Source organism: Erinaceus europaeus, chromosome 9, assembly GCF_950295315.1.
Source record: "Erinaceus europaeus chromosome 9, mEriEur2.1, whole genome shotgun sequence".
In the NCBI taxonomy this organism is placed as follows: Eukaryota; Metazoa; Chordata; class Mammalia; order Eulipotyphla; family Erinaceidae; genus Erinaceus; species Erinaceus europaeus.
Window position 1 is genome coordinate 124,176,095 of NC_080170.1, and position 19,908 is coordinate 124,196,002.

At 47.7% G+C, this 19,908-nt stretch overlaps 1 protein-coding gene across 5 annotated transcripts in view; it reads right to left on the reverse strand.

Moving 5' to 3' along the window:
- ERG (ETS transcription factor ERG) overlaps positions 1 to 19,908 on the reverse strand; it is a 245,049-nt gene that overhangs the window by 183,230 nt on the left and 41,911 nt on the right. For 3 of the 5 annotated variants that reach the window (XM_060198715.1, XM_060198716.1, XM_060198713.1), the window contains exons 2-3: positions 6,788 to 6,884; positions 3,226 to 3,313 (exon numbers count right to left, since the gene is read on the reverse strand). In XM_060198715.1, coding sequence (XP_060054698.1) covers positions 3,226 to 3,264 — 39 coding nt within the window. In that variant the 5' untranslated portion in view covers positions 3,265 to 3,313; positions 6,788 to 6,884. Of the gene's footprint in view, positions 1 to 3,225; positions 3,314 to 5,741; positions 5,835 to 6,787; positions 6,885 to 19,908 lie in introns of all 5 variants that reach the window. The other 2 variants (XM_060198714.1, XM_060198718.1) reach the window with 2 other exon arrangements.

The window sequence follows — 19,908 nt, forward strand, 5'->3', positions numbered from 1 at the left end:
TAGATAGTAAAAGTTATTTGTTGATGCAGTGAGTCACAAAGTCCTTCCATATTAATGGGCGAGTTCTTCCTCCATAATCACAGATGTGAGCACACACAGTCTTGGTGGCCAGTCCTTTTTCACACCCTCAGTGTTAAGTCCCTTTTGTTAAGTCCTTCCCCACTGAGAGAAGCTATTTCAGTAACAGTGAAGCAAAGACAGGTTTTTCTGCTGTTTGCAGGGAACCATTCCTGTGTCCTGTGATAAGAAACTCCTCCAGAAATAAAGTCCATGCTCCTCAGCCCAGAATCAGAAGCTTCTCAGCACGTAACACGCCACAGAGCCACAGAACGAGCCCCCCCCCACACACATCCCCTTCCCCACCAAGTCACAAGGAGACAGTGGAAGAGAGTCTGTTTCGCTAACTGTTGTCAAGGGCATTGATTTCATTGACCCAAAATAAATAAATAAATGAACATATCCCAGAATCATGATTCAAATCCCAATAGGTGGAAACAAACACCTTCAGCAAAATACTCTCCACCTCAGAGCTCTCTCAGCTCTTCATCAAGGCGACTTGAAACAACCGTCTTCATCTTTAAAAACAAAACAAAACAAAACAAAACACACAGGAACCATTTGAGTCAAACAATATTTTGCAGCATCGCCCAGGCTTACCGCTTCCCAGAACCCTCTTGGCTTGTCTTTAGGTTAGCCCACATGACAGCTGATTGGATAGGTCAGGTCTGAAAACACGGCTCATTCTGAGATCCACAACAGAACATGGCAGCTGAGCACAGTTTGGGAGATTCTGTTTCTCGGACGTGTCCCAGACACTCTGCACCCTGAGGCCCTAATGTCTCTGAAGTCTGTAATCACAATGACAAGCCAACAGTGACGGCTCAGCTTTTCCTTCTGCTGGCTCAGGAATGGAATGGCAGTCTCCACGTGGACCTCATGCCTTCACCCTGTGGCCGCAAGCTAGCAGAAACGGTTGGTGATGTGGTGCTGGGGACTCAGCCAAGGATCTCAGGACTATCCTGTGCCCTGGAGTGGCGTTCCAGGCCCTTTTTGTGTTTGTTTTTCTAGTCTAGACCTTTTGTCATTGAGAAATGGTGTTTTCTTTTTCTCTTTTGAAATTGCATTAGTGATTTCTAAGATTATAAAATAATAGGGGGATAATTCCAAACCACTCCCACCATCAAAATTCTGTGGCCCCTCCCCTCCCCTCTGGCAGTAACCACCATAATTCGCCCTAGGTCACAGATATACTCACTTCTGTACCTCTGCCTTCACTGTCAATTCTAAGCCACGTCTATACTCCTTACGACTTCCAGGTAGAAGCAGCCCCTGACTTACTCTTTCATCTCGGTGATGGGATAAAAGCAAAGGTTTCTGGCGCAAAACACAAGAACCATCAGAAGGATCCCGGTTCGAGCCCCCAGCTCCCCACCCGCAGGGGAGTTGCTTCACAGGTGGTGAAGCAGGTCTGCAGGTGTCTCTCTTCCTCTCCCACTCTCTGTCTTCCCCTCCTCTCTCCATTTCTCACTGTCTTATCTAACAACAATGATATCAATAACAATAATAACTACAATACCAATGTAAAAACAACAAGGGCAACAAAAGGGAAAATAAATAAATATATTTAAAAAAAAAAAAAAGGTTTCTGGTCACTAACCGGGATCCTGGTAACAATGGTTTAAAGCTCTCTGGTAATCTTCCACTGACATTCCCCCCTAACTTCCCCCACCCGCCCGGGAGTATGGACCAAATTTTCGCGGGGCAGGGAGGAAGGAGTACAGAAGGAAAGAGTTCTAACGTCTGTTATTGTTTCTCTGTTGGACACAGACGTTGGCCCCGGTGGAACCGTAGCTTCAGCCCAGGGTATTTTTTTTTTTTTTAACTTTGATTTTGATTTAGAGTGATTTTGATTTAGAGTGAGAGTTCTCTTTACAAAGAGAAGAGAGTGAGAGTCAGAGAGCGAGGAGAGACACCAAACCACAGCTGCACCGTCTGTGGAGCTCATCCTGCCTCTGGTGCTCTCACGGACAGCAAACTCAAGACCTCACTCTTGTTCTACCCCATGGATGGGGGTCCAGCACCTCGTCTCCCCGCTGTGTCTGTAACCATGAGCACGTGGTACCGAACTGAAGGGGGTGGCTTCCTCTGGGGGGACTTGTCTGGGCACATGTCACACTTCCAGTCAGTGTTGGGGAGGCAGGCAGGGTGGGGTGGAGGAGAAGCTGCTGCTCCTGCCTACATGTTGGGAACCCATGTCTTCCCCCTCTTGCCACCTACCCTGCCCGCAGGAAACCCCAGACACGCGGGGAAGAGACGGGATTCACGTAACTTCTGCCATTGCTTTTCCAGCCATCAAGACGGCGGGACCCCTCTTCCCAGCTCACGGTCTGAAAGCAGGTGAGAACTGCATAGGAAAAGAAACACCAAACGATACACCAGGCACCAAAAAAGAACCAGAAAGCAAAAGGCAGGAGTAACCGTAACTGAGTTCCTTACATTAACAACGACCTGAGATGTGAATGTTCCGAACCCACTCATCAAAAGACAGAGTGTCCATCTGAATGAAAAAGGAGACCATATATCGATTACCCATACCAAAAAAAAAAAAAAAAAAGCTCACGTCAGATACTGAGACAAACAGAGACTCATAGGGAAAGGCTCTCAGTGAGGTATTTCAAACCTGTTACAGAGAAAAAGACAGCGCCTGCTACACTGAAGGAAAAAAAATCTGTGCTACGGTAGAGTTCTCCTCTGTTGTTCAAAAGGATGACACTGTGCTTTGGGGGGCAAAATAACTGAAACTCAAGGCAACAATGCTAAGTGAAACAAGTCAGAAAGTGAAAGACAATTCTCACAGAAGTAACCAGAGCAAACAAACTGGCAGGACACAGCAAATACGGCTCGTGGGTTCTTAAAAAAAAAAAATGGTGGTGGTTACTGAGAGAGGTGGGGAGAGCAGTCGTTCTGATAACATGCCGTGGGGACACTGGAATGTAGACACCAACTACGGACGTGTGCAGCTGTGCTCCTGGCAACCCACTGTGCTGCGAATCAGAGAAGTCAGAGCTAAAATGCATCAAGTGCGGGGGAAATGGGGGAGTGTCAGCCTGATCTGACCCTCTCTCCCACATGGTCAGGGGAGCCAGAACGCAATAGCACCTGGGCAGATGTCCAGGGAATTCAGCCGGGGGGTGGGAGGCGCTTCCTGGTAGAGGTGGGACTTACCTTGATATGAGCTGTGGGGTCTGGGACAATCTGAATCATGTCCTTTGGGAGGAAGACTCAGTCACCATCCATTGGGATCCTGAGACAGCTGGGAGACACAGAGGGAAAGATGCAATGGTAAACCAACACATTTCTGTGTCCTGCTGTCTGCACCACTGGTCAGCGGGAAGGTATCACGACTTTGGCATTCAACATAGTTGTCCAAAGGGATCCTTTAGGAATGTGTCATGTCGCTCAAGCATTCATTCCAAGGGACGCAGGCAGCCCTGTGTTCACAGCGGCGTTATTCACAACAGCCAGAGAGTGGAAGCAGCCTAGATGCCCATCCACAGATGACTGGCTAAAGAAGTTATGGGACATAGACTCCATGGAATATTACTCTGCCATCAAAATAGATGGGATTGTGTCCTTTGGGACAAAATAGTTGGGACTGGAAGTGATGATGTTTAGTGAAATAAGGAAAGAGATGAAAGACACCTACCAGGTGGTTACACTCATATATGGAATCTAGAGATCAAATTTATATGAACTTGCAAAAAAAAAAAGCAGAAACAAAGAGACTATGAGACTTGTGAGAACACTGGTGACAGTCACTGGGCAGCGGAATGGTGAGAACACAGAACTCTGGTGGCGAGTGCGGTGTGGGACTCTGTGTGCTCTGTCATCTTACAGTCGTGTAGCATACTACTAGCAACAAATAAAAAACTATTATTTTTAAAAAGGAATGTGTCATGTGAGAAAGGACTACACTACCCCCTTGTCTTCTGCTAAGAGAGCCGTGACACATAGCCCCACGGAGGCCCCAGAAACTGCTGTGACTGACTATTTTGGAAATCTGTGGTGGCGCTCTATGCCCCGACACAGTGCTGATGTCAGAAGGCTGGCAGAGTGGGCAGTGGTCTGCGCAGGTGCACGGTGGCCTGTAGGTGAATCCAGACTGTGCTGGTGTGCAAAGCACCATGGGTAGGCTGAATCGACTTAAAAGGACAGCAGCCGGAACTCTGGGGGCTTTGGCAGCAGCTTCGTCTCCTGCTCAGATGCCTCTCGGCAGAGGTGCCCCAGGCCTCCATCCGCCATAGCTACCTCTCCTGGGAACTGAACTCGTGTGACTCTGCTAGCCGGTAAACTATTAGACCCTCTACAGCCGTGAGCAGCCTTTACCAGAGCTGATCATTGTTTGTCTTATGGGACTAAACTTTGATAACCATACTCAGACTTTATAGACCTAGTGTAGGCTTAACCCTTGATGATAAGTGCTTATTTTGCCTTTTACCTGTTTCACCCTAATAAGCTTTGTTTTGTTTCAACCAGGTCCCAGCTCCCACCGTGAGTCCTTTGACTCGCCTCCACAGCAGCCCCAACCTCCAAACCTACATTTTAAGTTAATTTACAACAGAAATCAACGCTGATCTTTCAGTGATTCCATTTCTGCGAATATAAAAAAAAACACTCATAGCAAACGCGCCATCCACCCCAGTGTTTACTGCGCTGTTGATCTAGCAAAGCTAAGATATGGAAGCCGCTTCACAGATGAGTGGGTGAAGATTCTATCCAGAGCACTGGAAGACCAGCCCCCGGTGGAAAGGGCCTGTCTAGCCCTGCCCAGAAGGGGGATTTCTTCAGGGAATTCTAGCTCACCTGCCCAAATGGCGGTGACACCTGCTTCAGTGGGTTGAGCTGTGCCCACTACCCTCTCTTCTTATGCGGGACCCCAAATTCTAGAGGCTCACATTGGGACGTTATCAGGAGATAGGCTGATACATGGAAAATCAGGTTGGAGAGAGGTCACGAGGATGGGGCCCTCAGCCAAGTCGATTAGCGCTCTTATTAAAAAAAAGAGAGGACAGATGGTGTAAAGGGAGAGAATGCTCATCTCAACCATGAAGAGAGGACGGACAGGGTCTCCTCACAGTCCTAGGAAGAAACAAGTCAGATCCGTAGCCTCCAGACCAGAGGACAACGAGTGGACATTGTGTATCAGGATTCACTGAACGCAGAATGACCAGTGGTGAGACTTTGGGGTTCTGGGCAAACCAAAGCGTCTCTTCTAAAGGACTTTCTGCAGTGTTCAGCTGACAGCCACGGAGGGCCTGTGAGCAGGCGGCCGCAGTCCCATCTGATTCCTTTGCACTTTACTTTCTGTTTGTTTGTTTGTTTGTTTCTCTCTCTTTTAATTGCCACCAAGGTTATCACCGGGGCTTGGTGCCTGCATGACAAAGCCATCACTCCAAGCAGACAGTTTTTTTTTCTTTCTTTTTTATTATTCAAGCAGAGAGAAACTGAGATGAAACTAGAGAGCCAGAGAGGCGAAAAGACGCCTGTAGAACTCGCAAATTTTCTTTCCCTTTTTTTTTTTTCTTCACCTGGGGAACAATGAGTCCGATACTCCTAGCTATGCTTTTTCCCCCTTCTTTTCTATGACAGAAAGTAAGAGACAGGGTCTGGGTAGGGGTGCACCTGGTTGAGCCCACTTGTTACAGTGCACAAGAACTCAGGTTCAAGCCCCCGGCCCTCACCTGCAGGGGGAAAGCTTTGCGAGTGGTGAAGCAGGGCTGCGGGTGTCTCTCTCCTTCTCTATCACCCTCTTCCCTCTCGATTTCTGGCTGTGTCTATACAATAAATAAATACAGATAATAAAATAAAAAATTAAGAGAGTAAGAAACAGAGAAAACAAGAAGAGAGGACAGAAACCTTCAACACTCCTCCACTACTCATGAAGCTCTAGCCCATGGGAACCGGGGACTGGAACCGGGTCTTCTGTAATGGTAACGTGTGCGCTCTGCCAGGTGCACCACCATGCAGACCCCTGCAGTCCTCCTTACTAACCAATAAGCCTGTAGACAGGCCTCGGGCACCATACACTGCCGGCCCATGAGAGAATCACAAGGAGCTTGGTCTGCATCAAAGAGAGACCCCATGAAGCCCTTTGATGCAAATTTGAGCTCTACACCCCACCACATCCTCTCTTCCAGCCTCTTGGGTGGTTGCCTGAGAGATGCCTGACCACCCTGACACATTAAGGGACAGGCTTTGTCAAAAAAGGGCTTAATTTCTCCCCCCCTGTTTCATGAACACAGAAACTCATCCCTTCTGAGTGGCCACCTGAAATCCAGTTTCTGTCCACTTCTGAAGGAGTCACACTGCTCTGCACTCACCAAAGTGGCAGCAAACATTAACTCCAGGAAGGCTCAGGTCTAAGGGCATCACACTTGGGTCTCTGGTCCTTCTGGAAGTGGGGTGGGAAGGGGAAGCAGCGGAGAAGGGAGGAAGGGCCAGGAGACTGATCTTAGGAAGCAGTCGCTTTGGGAAGTCTGGGATGCTGGAACAGGGGAGGCCAGGCTGGCTCTTAACTCGTTCGGGACAAGAATCAAGAGGCCAAGAAAGAGTCTGCCCAAGTGACAGTCAACCATCAAGCGTCAAGTCAACCAAGGTTTTTGCAAAGGTCTTTGGAGGTTTGGGACAAGTGGCAACTATTAAAAATGTACAGTTTTTGCATATTGACACTAAAAAGTCATCGACTAGAGGGGATTGTCTGACCTGAGTTGGAAGGCTGCTGATTTACCTTGACTCGGTCTTGGAATCAGCATCTCTGTCCTCTGTGATTCCTCTGTCTGCTTTGGGTTGGCTGCTCTTGGGTCTTTCAAAGATCCTAGAGTAACCTGAAAGAGAATTAAAATATATTCCACCAAAATTTGCATAGCAAACATCAATTGTGCATTAAGGAATAAACTCTAACCTAAAAATGATAGAGTTAAGAGGTCTCTCTCTCTCTAATACATAATTATATTAAATTATTTTCTTTTTTTAAAAAAAGAAATGATTAAAAGAAAGGGGAGGAGAGGAGGGATTTAAAATCCTTCCCAGGGGCCAGGTGGTGGCGCACCTGGTTAAGCACACACATTATAGTGCTCAAGGACCCAGGTTCAAGCCCCTGCTCCCACCTGCAGGGGAGGAAGCTTCAGGAGTGGTGAAGCAGGGCTGCAGATTAACTCTCTTTCTTTCTCTCCCCCTATCTATCTATCTCCCCACCCCTTCTCAATTTCTCTATCCAATAATAAAAATTAAAAGAAAACACTCCTTTCTTTTTTATATTTATTTTTAATTTGATAGAGACAGAAATTGAAAGGGGAAGGAAGATAGAAGAGAGACACAGAGAGACATCTGCAGCCCTGCTCCACCATTTGTGAAGCTCCCCCCACCCGCGCAGGTGTGGGTCTAGGGTCTTGAACCCGTGACCTTGCGCACTGTAATGTGTGTGCTCAACCAGGTGCTCTCTACAACCTAGCCCCAAGCACTTCCCTTTTCTAAAAAAAAAATTTTTTTTTAAAGTGCAAAAAGAACTACAGTCTGTAGAGAGAAGTTTGATTTTATGAAGCAAAAATTAGGATCAAGCTAAGGGCCAAGCATGAACTGGTATGCTTGACATACACACATTCACTTTTGCAAAGAAAACACTTTGCAAATCTTTTCCTTTCCTTCTCGTCCTAGTTTTAGTAGTGATGGCTTCCCCAGAGCATCCCTTTAGCACTCTGTTCACAACAAACAAGTACAGACTTTTGAAGAAGTCTCAAGAGCTCTTAATTAAACAACTGTCACAGTCCCAGCAAAGAAGCTGCCCTTTTCATTTATAAAAGGCTGGAAGGAGTCGCAAGGCTCTCTTTCCTCTACCAAACCAGAAAGAAAGGAGTCTTCCTTAGAATATGCCCACCAGTCCTGCTGTGAAACCCAATCTTTCTCTTTTTGGAGATAAAAGAATTTCGGCAGTTATGCAACTCTCCCCAGAAAACATCCATCATCCTTGAAACAGTCTACTTAAGAGGATCCTCACAGCGTGACTAATTGTACGTGGCAACTGTTTCAGTTGAAACTGTTTTCCAATTAAAAGTGGTCTTGAGAATTGCGTCGGAATCCATATTTACAATAATACGGATAAACAGCCCACAGGCTGGCAGACCCACTCACTCAGTCCAGAAACTCCTTCTTCCCCCCCCCCCAAGAAGTCTGGGGTGTCATAGGCAAAGATAAAATTGATTATTCAGGTCGTTCAGCTGCCACAGCAAAGCATCTGTCAGAATATGGAAACTATGACATGGTGTTCTTGTGTGGAAATTAGAATACGGAACCACAAATAGACAGGGTTGCCAATACTGTGAGAAGAAGAAGAAGAAAGAAAAACAAGATGGCTTAGCGACAAGAGAGAAAGAGGAGAAGCCAGAGGAGATGCAAAGGCGTGAAATGCTCAACAGCAGGCAGGGGCTTTGGGTCTCCCGCGTGAATTCTGGGGGAGACTGCACTTGCTTCTTTGTAATTTGGGGCATTTTCCATTCTAAGTGGTCATCCAGCGTCAGTTTGATGACTCCTTTGCATAACGTGCTACTTTGCCCTGTGTTCAGCCCAGATTTGATCTGGCCCCAACTTAACTGAAGGAAGTTTTGATACTGGGGTCTTTTTCTCTCTCTTTATGCCTCTCTGTTTCTATCTTATCAAACAAAACAGGGACTTCCAGAGATGTGGCTAGGGAGTAGGAGCCATTTTAGATCATAATCCTGACTAACCAAAAAATAATAATAATAATAACAATAAATGACCTGAAAACTCAACAAAATATAACCAAGATTGCTTCAGAAACTCACTAAGCCACAGCCACCAAGTTGCAGATGCTACTATGACTACTATGAAGTCAGCTTCAGGATGCTGACTTCCCTGGGCAGACATCCTCACCTGGAACCCCCCCTCCTCAGAGCCCTGCCCCACTAGGGCAAGACAGAAACAGGCTGGGGGTGTGGATCCACCTGCCAACACCCATGTTCAGCGGAGAAGCAGTGACAGAAGCCAGACCTCCAGCCTTCTGCTGCCCATAAAGAATTTTGATCCAGACTCCCAGAGGGGGAGAAATGATAAGAGGAAGATAACCAGAGGGCTCTGAACTCCAACTCCATCAGGACCCAGGAAGAGATTTGAGGTGGGGGGGGAGGAGAGACACTGGAAGGTAGTAGGTGTGACTTAGAAAAGAAGAGGAGGCAGGGACATAGTGAGAAGGGGGCAAATATGTACAATTCTAGATAGCTGCAGAACTTATAGCCAGCTCACATCTGTGACCCTTGGGAGACCACTGCGGTTCCCACTAGAGGGGATGGGGACACAGAACTCTGGTGGTGAGAACAGGATAAAATTATACCCCTGTTATCTTATAATTTTGTAAAGCATTTTGTAAATGTTGAATCGCTAATAAACATTTTTTAAGAAAGTCATTCACCTGCATAATCAGGAAAAATAAGGTACAAATAATTTTGGAATCCTAAGAGCACATTCAAGGTGGTTTCTTCTGGCCTAAACCACAGCCCTCAGCTGGTTCCACACCCAGGAGAGGAAAGCTCATGGCATTGCCACAGCCCCGATTCAGCAACAGTGTCTCCAAGCGTCTTTTTTTTCCTGAGCCCAAAAGCCAATACAGACTGGGCTAAATGATTTCCACCGGCAAGTGGTTAAAATAGTAGCTTGTTTCCAACTGCTGAAAGGGAGTAAGAGTTTTCAAAGCAAAGAGCTGCTTAGAAGTCCCCTGGGCTGGCCAGTAGTGCACCTAGTTCAATGCACACACATCACCAAGCACAAGGATCTGGGTTCAAGCCCCCAGCTCCCCCACCTGCAGGGAGTACACCTCAGGAGCAGTGGAACAGGTCTGCAGGTGTGTATCTTTCTCTCTCCATCTCTAACTCCCCTTCCCTTCTCAATTCCTCTCTGTCCTGTCAAATAAAAATAAAATAGAAAGAAAAAACATGGCCACCAGGAGCCGTGGATCATAGTACTGGCACCGAGCCCCAGTGATAACCCACAATAAAAAAATAAAATAAAGGAGTCGGTTGGTAGCACAGCGGGTTAAGTGCATGTAGTGCAAAGTGCAAGAACCGGCTTAAGGATCACGGTTCGAGCCCCCGGTTCCCCACCTGCAGAGGTCACTTCACAGGCAGTGAAGCAGGTCTGCAGGTGTCTGTCTTTCTCTCCCCCTCTCTGTCTTCCCCTCCTCTCTCCATTTCTCTCTGTCCTATCCAACAACAACTACAACAATAAAACAAGGGCAACAAAAGGGAATGAATAAATAAATATTAAAATAATAATAATAATAAAATAAGATTTCCCCATCTCTGTCACTCTCTTGTTCTAGTTCTGTACCCAGACCTCTGCTGGGCAGAGTCTCTTGAATGGTGAGGGAGTATGATTAGGCCTGGGAGCATTAAGCCCCAGAAAATGCCATCACAAGCAGGCAGTGGACGCTTTTCAACTGGTGTTGGAGCACTAATGACACTTCATGTATCCAGGGGCACTTAGCCGACTCCATGAATTAGCCACAGTACAAGTGAGAAGCCGCAAAGAATCCAAAAAAGCTGTCGCAGAGTCCGGGGACAGCAGTGTTGCCAGAGGGAAAAAAAAGAAAGAAAGAAAGAAGTAAACACTAGCAGCTGCAGGAGGCAACAGCTGGCCCCAGTGAACACCCAAACCCAGAACGCGATGCAAAGCAAACTCAGGGACTCACAGGCAACAGCCCTCTGAGAACAGTGGTGTGAGGGCAAACTATCCGGCCAGCCCGGGAGCCCCAGGTCCTGCAGGGCAGAGGCCGGGCCCTGGGGGAGGAGGGGGACCCTGGCCCCGCAGACCACCTCCCCTGTTCCTGGAGTTCTGTGGCCTCCTGTGTTCTGCCTGGCAGGAGGGAGGAGATGCGTGTGGTCATCAGAAAGCTACGGCCTACACCCCAGCACCCCGGGGTCCTAGACCGGAGATCCTTGGATTCCCCCTGAAATAAAAAAGGCCTCAACCTCAGGTAGACAGATCCCTCTCTACCTCTACTGCTCACACTCGCTGAGGAGGTCATCCTTAGCCCTTCTGCAGGCTCCTTCAGGACCTCACTGGCCATGGTAGGGATGGCCCTACTCTCCAAAGGGAGGCTGGGTCAGCCTGCTCTGCCCCTCGAGGAAGACGGGTCCTGACATGAGAGCAGCCTAGACTGTTCCCGGCTGTGACCATGGGCTGCGAGCTCTGACTGACAGGGACGCAGAGGCCACACGGGCTCCTGTGCTGAATGTGAACAGACACGGGCCCTGGGTCAGGTCAATGGAGTAAGCAGTTAATTGTGTTTATACATCTTCTTCAAGTATGGGAGCAACTCTCTGCCCTAATCCTGCTTCCTAGTTCTGCTCTCAACTCTGACACCATCTCCCAGACGATATTTCTGGGCCACCCCCATGTTAGGTGTCAAGCTTCCTTCTGCCCTAAGAACCCTATTCTCATCTGCTCGATTCCTACTCCATGACTCCTGTTTATTAAGCTTTGTCCTGCTTTCTTTTTGAAAAATCTGTTATTTAAATATATATTTCATTTTATTTATTTTGATGAGAGAGAAACACCAAAGCACTGCACAGCACTGGCTTATAGTGGCGCTGGGGACTGAACTTGGGCCTTCCTGAGCCTCAGGCATAAAAGTCTTTTGCATAACCATTATGCTGTCTCCCCAGCCCTCCTGCTTTCTGTCTTATTGCCATTCAGCCACCAAGTTGCAGATGCTATTATGATTCTATCCTGACGTCCCAGGGCAGACGACTTCCATGTGTCCTGGAACCTCCCCTCCCCAGAGCCCTGCCCCACTAGGGTGAGATAAAAACAGGCCAGCGGTGTGGATCCACCTGCCAACGCCCACGTCCAGCAGAGAAGCAATTACAGAAGCCAGAATTTCCACCTTCTGCTCCCCAAAAAGAATTTCGGCTCATTCTACCATTGGGGGATAAATGATAGGGGAAGATGACCAGGGGGCTCTGTACGCCCGTTCAAACAGTAATCTTCTTTTTATACTACTATTGAAAGAAAGCAAGTCTGGAAAGCACCAAAAGAAGCCAGGTATCGTTTCTTTTCATGGTTTCTTTCTTATCTGAGAGGGAAGGGGAAAAAAAGAAAGGACACTGAGAAGTAGTAACAGGTGTAGGAGTGACTTAGAAAGGAGGTGAAGAGGGAGGCGGGCGGTGGCGCAGCGGGTTAAGCGCACGTGGCGCAAAGCGCAGGGACCGGCAAAAGGATCCCAGTTCGAGCCCCGGCTCCCCACCTGCAGGGGAGTCGCTTCACAGGCGGTGAAGCAGGTCTGCAGGTGTCTGCCTTTCTCTCCCCTTCTCTGTCTCCCCCTCCATTTCTCTCTGTCCTATCCAATAACAACAATAATAACTATAACAATAAAAAAGAAAGGAGGTGAAGGCAGGACCACTGAAAAAATAAGAAAAAAGATAGGGGGCGAGAGAGAGAGAGAGAGAGAAACAGATATAGAATCATCCCACATCTGTGACCTTGGGAGAACCACTGTAGTTTCCAATGGAGGGAATGGGGGCACAGAATTCTGGGGGTGGGAATAGTGTGGAATTACACCCCTATAATCTTACAATTTTATAAATCAATATGAAATCACTAATAAAAAAGTTATGGCCTATATACACAATGGAGTACTACTCAGCTGTTAACAATGATGAAGTCACCTTCTTCACCTCATCTTGGGAGGAGCTTGAAAGAGCCAGAAAGAGAAAGATGAATATGGGATGATCTCACTCATGGACAGAAGTTTGTTGCATCAAAATTAAAAAAAAAAAAATCCTCTGGGGTGAAGGGCGCGGGGCTTTCAAGTCTAGTGCCTGATGGTGGAGGAGGACCTAGCTGGGGGCGAGGGAGCTTTACAGAAAACTGATGAATTTTATACAGGCACCAACAACTGTATTTACTGTAAACCATCAGTCCTCCCGTTAAGAAATGTACAAAGAAGGAGAAGAAGAAGAAAAAGAAAAAGAAGGGAGGAGGAGGGGGCGGAGGGGAAGGGGGGAGGAGAGGGGGAGGGGAGGGGAAATGGAGAAAGGAAAAGACAGATTTCACAGGAGATGCTTCAGACCTGCCCACCTGAGTACCCACAAGGCAGCTGAACTGACAGCAGGCGGAATGCCGGCCTGAGAGCCCAGTCTGAACCGCAGCCCCGCAGCCCCGCAGCCCCCCAGCCCACAGAGCGCGGCTCTGACCCCTGGGCAGCTTCGGGGCCTGTTAGGTTTGTGGATGTGGGGTCTCCTCATTCCACAGAACACACTGGATGTGGACTCTCTCCCGCCAGCACAACATTTTCTAGCCGCTTTTCGTCAACAGCGATGAAATCTTGCCAGCAGAGCTCGGCAGCCTGGGAGACAGACAGCTGGGCCCCCAGGACTAGGGGCAGCCTGGACGCTGGGTACCGGGGGGTGAAGGGACCCCGAGGCAGGGTGCAACCCAGGGGCACAGAAAACAGTTTGTTCATCCCCACAAACAGAGAGTCAGCAAGGACAGCGGGCACAACTTGTGCCCATCTGCTGGGTGTGTGTCCTCCCGTGGCCTATAATCTCACAGGCCCAACCATCCATCCATCCATGCATCCATCCATCCATCCATCCATCCATCCATCCATCTATTTTTTCATGCACCCACCCTTCCATGATACTAATATGCTGAGGAACAAGTGACCTAATCCCAATTTTGGAAGTTAATCCTCTTACCAGGAAACCTTATTTTTTTTTCCTTCTCTTTCCTTTTTCCTTTTTCCTTTTTTTTTTTTTTTTAATTACCACTTGACTTATAGCTGGGGCTAGCATGCCTTCATGATAAATCCACTCACTTCTCCTAGTGGCCAATTTTTTTTTCTCTTGATTTAGTAAGACAGAAAAAAAATTGAGAGGGGCTGGGTGGTGGCGCACCTGGTTGAGCACACGTTACAGCGCACAAGGACCTGGGTTCGAGCCCCCAGACCCCACCTGCAGGGGGAAAGCTTTGCAAGTAGTGAAGCAGGGTTGCAGGTGTCTCTCTGTCTCCCTCTCTATCTCCCCTTTCTTTCTTGATTTCTGGCTGTCTCTGTCCAATAAATAAAGATCATTATTTTTTAAAAAGGAAAAGATCATTGAAAAAGAAAAAAAAATGAGAGGAGGGCAGGGAGAGAGGGAGGGAGGGAGGGAGAGAGACAGAGAGATGTCTACAGTACTTTTTTCATCACTCGTGAAGTTTCTGGAAACATAAAGGAGATATCGACTCGGCAAGGTGGGGCAGGGCAGGGCTAACCAACACTGAGGGTTTCCACAGTGTCATCCTAACCACAATCTCCTGGCTCCCAAAAGACATCTTCACCTCTTCTCCTTTCGGTGTCCAGCTCACACAGACATGCCGAAACTGCTCTTTAGTTTCAACTTTAAAACAATATCATCAGCTGGAAACATACTCAGCCCATAAATCTCCCTGTGGAAGAACAACTATGCCTAAGACATGGGGAATAAACAAGATAAAAGGCCTCTCTTTATCTGCAAGTGTCCTGGGCAGGCCAGGCCTGAGGGTGATGCAGGGTGTCTGTCCCTCAGTCAGCAAAGGGTTTGAGGTGGGTTCCACTGTGGCTTCCATGACTGATTGGAGTAGAAGTGTCACAAGAGAGGCACAGAAGAGGCAGCCGTAGGCGGCAGGGCACCCTCAGAGGCTACAGTAACCCAGTGTGAGGATTAGGACCAGAAAGAGAGCTGAGAGTGGAACAGAGGGGTAAAGCTGAGCCTGGGAGAATGTTGTTGGGAGTGTCGTCGGGCTGCAGGTAGAGCGTCTTCCACTCCCAGAACACAGCTCAGAAATATCCAACGATTTGCCAACCTGATTAAGAAAACTTTCCACGGGGTGTGTCACCTTTCTTCAAATCCATTCATTCATTCAAGTTTTTACCCACCTATTCAACCGTCATCCATTCATCATCTGCCAACTATCCATTTACTCATATTCTATGATTCATTCATCCATCATATACCATCCATCTGTTTGGCATCTAGCATTAATCTTTTGTCTATCATCCATCCATCTATCCATCCATCCACCCATCTACCCATCCATCCACCCATCTATCAATCCATCCACCCATCTATCCATCCATCCACCTGTCTATCCATCCATCCACCTGTCTATCCATCCATTCCACCCATCTATCCATCCACCCACCCATCTATCCATCCACCCACCCATCTATCCATCCATCCACCTGTCTATCCATCCACCCACCCATCTATCCATCCACCCACCCATCTATCCATCCATACACCTGTCTATCCATCCATACACCCATCTATCCATCCACCCACCCATCTATCCATCCATACACCTGTCTATCCATCCATACACCCGTCTATCCATCCATCCACCCATCTATCCATCCACCCACCCATCTATCCATCCACCCACCCATCTATCCATCCATCCACCTGTCTATCCATCCACCCACCCATCTATCCATCCACCCACCCATCTATCCATCCATCCACCTGTCTATCCATCCACCCACCCATCTATCATCCACCCACCCATCTATCCATCCATCCACCTGTCTATCCATCCATCCACTCGTCTATCCATCCATTCCACCCATCTATCCATCCATCCATCTGTCTATCCATCCATCCACCCGTCTATCCATCCATTCCACCCATCTATCCATCCATCTACCTGTCTATCCATCCACCCATCTATCCATCCATCCACCCATCTATGTATTCATCCACCCATCTATCCATCCATCCATCATACATCATACACTGACTCAGTTTCCTCCCTGTGCAGGTTATTAAACATTACCAGGAAGTGACCTTTGCCTATAAGTTTAGAGTCTAATGGGAGCTTTGTAAGGAAACAGACACTTTTACAGAAACCATTGGCCATCCCCATGCTTTGTGCTCAGAAACATTCACAGGAAGGACTTTGATAAATGCTCCAAATACATGAGCTTAATATTTCCACTTCCATTTTTTTTACTTGAATGGAGCTCTGAAATGGTTCCTTTTTTACCCTAAAATTATGCAAACCAGAAGTGTAGAATCTGGCATCCTCTTCAGAGGGGCCACCACAAGGACTGTGCCTGGGCAAATCTGCTGTTGTTCCAAACATCTGAAGATGCCAGTGACGTGGAGAGCTGAGAAAACCTCATCTGAAGATGCTTCCACCCTGTCCCCCAGAAATCTTCAGTGACGGCTTCCACTCCTCACCCCACCCCCCGGGACTCCTCGCTGGATTGGGACTTGGACTTGCTTTCCTTTCCTTTTCAATCTCTCTTTCATCTCTATAGAAATGTCTCTTAGACTCTCCACTCTCTGAAGGGAGGCTGGGCCATCCTACTCTGCCACTCGAGGAAGGCGGGTCCTGAAATGAGTAGGGCCTAGAATGTTCTCAGCTGTGACCATGGATTGTGAGCTCAGACTGACAGGGACTCAGAGGTCACACAGGCTCCTGTGCTAAATAGGAATAGATATAGGCTCTAGGTTAGATCATCATAGTAAACGGTCTATTGCGTTTATAGATCTTCTTCAAGTTTAGGAGCAACTCTCTGCCCTGATCCTGCTATATAAATCTACTCTCAACTCTGACACCATCTGCCCAGACAATATTTCTGGGCCACCCCTCTGTTAGAAATCAAGCTCAAAGATTACTAAGAACTGGGCTTCTAGGAACATTCCTAAAATAGACTTCCTAGCTTCCTTCTTCCCTAAGATCCCTATTCTCATCTGCTCTATTCCTACTTTATGGTTCCTGTTTATTAAACAGTTTTTCCTGCTTTATATCTTACTGCCTTTCAGCCACCAAGTTGCAGATGCTACTAGGATTCCATCCTGACTTCCCTGACCTCACCAAAGTATCCCAGAACCTCACCTCTCCAGACTCCTACCCGACTAGGGAAAGACAGAAACAGGCTGGGGGTATGGACCCAACTGCCAATGCCCAAGTCCAGCAAAGAAGCAATTAGAGAAGCCAGAACTCCCACCTTCTGAACCCCATAAAGAATTTTTATCCCAGAGAGATAAAGAGTAAGAAAGCTTCCAATGGAGGGATGGGACACAGAAGTCTGGTGGTGGGAACTGTGTGGAATTGTGCCCCTGCTGCCATGCAATCTTGCAAATCAACATTAAATGACTAATAATAATAATAAATATATGTTCAAATAGACACCATTGGGTTGGTGCTTAAAAGGATGATTTAGTAAAAGAAATTTGAAAAGATCTTTTAGAAAGAACAATGTCCCTTGCTACTTGAATGATTTGGAGACCCACCTGCAGGACTGTCCCCCAGGACTTGGACATGGCTGTCATTGAAACCAATCTATTCTCAGTGAGGAAAGATTGTCTCCACCAAGATGTGCCTTTGGAAAAGACGGGTGCTGTCTTTGTTGATCTCACAGCAGCCTATGACACGGTCTGGCACCGTGGTCTCCTAGTCAAGATCTCAAGATGCCTGCCTCCATGGGTGGCCAACACTATATCATTTCTTCTCCAAAACAGAAGATTCCGGGTGCATCTGGGTGACAAGTCTAGCAGATGGAGACTTGTCTCAAGTGGCCCCCCCCAGGGCTCTGTTCTGGCTCCTATGCTATTTAATATTTACATCAATGACCTCCCAGAAACTTCTTCAAGGAAGTTCATCTACGCCGATGACATCTGCTGTGCAACTCAGGCATCCAAGTTCGACATCCTCGAGGAAACACTCACGAAAGACATGTCTCTGATATCTGATTACTGTAAAAAATGGCGACTAATCCCTAGCACTGCAAAAACAGTATCATCTGTTTTCCATCTACACCACGCCTCGGCCTCGCGTGAGCTTAATGTGCAGCTTGGCGATACGAGAATCCGGCATGAAGCCCAGCCAGTCTATCTTGGCGTTACTCTCGATTGCACCCTGTCATTTCACAAACATCTCATAAAAACTGCAGCAAAGGTGGGCGCGAGGAATCACGTCATTGCAAGACTGGCCAGCTCCTCATGGGGCGCGAGCGCTTCCACACTGCGATCATCCTCTCTGGCATTATGCTATTCCACTGCAGAATACTGTGCCCCAGTATGGTTCCGTAGCCCCCATGTCCACTTGGTCAATTCCAAATTATATTCCTCCATGAGGATAATTTCTGGAACCATCCGTTCCACCCCGGTTCCATGGCTGCCAGTTCTTAGCAACATCGCCCCGCCAGATATTCGTCGGGATGCGGCATCATCTAAGTTCATTTCCCACGTCTACACTCGACCGGACCTGCCAATATACGCGGATATCTTCGCCCACCCTGTCCAACGCTTGACGTATCGTCACCCAATCTGGTCCCCTACGCCTACACTGAACTTCTCTGTTCCAGACTCTTGGAAACAGAGTTGGCAGTCAGCTGAGGTAAAGAACAAACACCTCATCACAGACCCCTGCAAGCGTCCACCCGGCTTTGACCTAGCATGTTATGATCGGGCCCTCCTCCATCGCTATCGAACAGGCCATGGCCGGTGCGCCGCTATGTTCCATCGCTGGGGAGCCAGAGACGACCCGAACTGCCCCTGCGGCTCCAGACAGACTATGACCCACATAGTCAACGACTGCCACCTCTCCAGATTCAAAGGAGGTCTCGAAACTTGAGGTCTCGAAACTTGACATCAGGCTCAACTTGGCGTTGTTGACTGGCTACGGAAGAAGGGCAAACACTAGAAGAAGAAGAAGGAGCCTTTGGAAAAGATGTGAATTTCATGGAAGGGACCTTGAAGAAAGAATGAAGATCACATTGAAAAAGTGGCTTACATGAAAATCCCTCCTTACGAGGAAGAGTAATCAATGCAGAAGGCAAAACTCAAGTCTAGATGGCTTGGCTATTTATACCTTCCCTAGAAATCCCTCACTCACCTTCCCTTTCTCTGTCGCCATGTTCTCTGTGTTAGCTAAACTATTTAGAAACGGCATCTATAGGTCAGACGACAGATCCCCCAAGAGAGCATACATCCTGCCACCCACAAGGCCCCGGATTTGAGGCTGAGCAACATAGATGGCACCATGGACACTCCATGAATGGTAGATGCAGGCTATGGTGCTGCCGCTCTCATTTCCCTTTCTCTCTCTCTCTCTCTCTCTCAAAACTCTGAAGAAATAAACGAACAAAAAGCTATGGGCCAGCGAGGCCATTCAGCAGTATCATAAATGTGCAAGACTCTGGAGCCACACAGAAAGTCAGTGATGAGTTAAGAATGAACTGACAGTGCCAGACAGTGGTGTGTCCCATAGAGCATACTCACTACCGTGTCCAAGGACCTGGGTCGCATTTGCAGAGGGGAAACTTCATGGTAAAAAAAGAGCTGCAGTTGTCTCTGTCTCTCCTTCTCTATCAGCCCCTTTCCTCTCAATTTCCTTCTGTCTTTATCCAAGAGAGAAAGAAAGGAAGGAAGGAAGGAAGGAAGGAAGGAAGGAAGGAAGGAAGGAAGGAGGGGACAGGAAAGTGAGAAGAAAAGAAAAGAAAAGAAAAGAAGAGAAAAGAAAAGAAAAGACAAATAAAAATGGCCACCAGAATAACAGATGAGTGGCTGAGCAAACTGTGGTCTGGATGCACAATGGAATATTACTCAGCTGTTAAAAAGAGTGAACTCACCTTCTTCACCTCATCTTGAATGGAGCTTGAAGGAATCCTGTGAAGTGAGATCAGCCAGAAAGCGAAGGATGGATATGGGATGGTCTCACTCACTCATGGACAGAAGTTGAGGAACAAGAACAGAAGGGGAGATACAAAGCAGAACTTGGACTGGGTCTGGTGGATGGCACCAAAGTCAAGGACTCTGGGGTGGGAGGAGAGGAGTTCAGGTTCTGGACCGTGTTGGTGGAGGAGGACCCAGG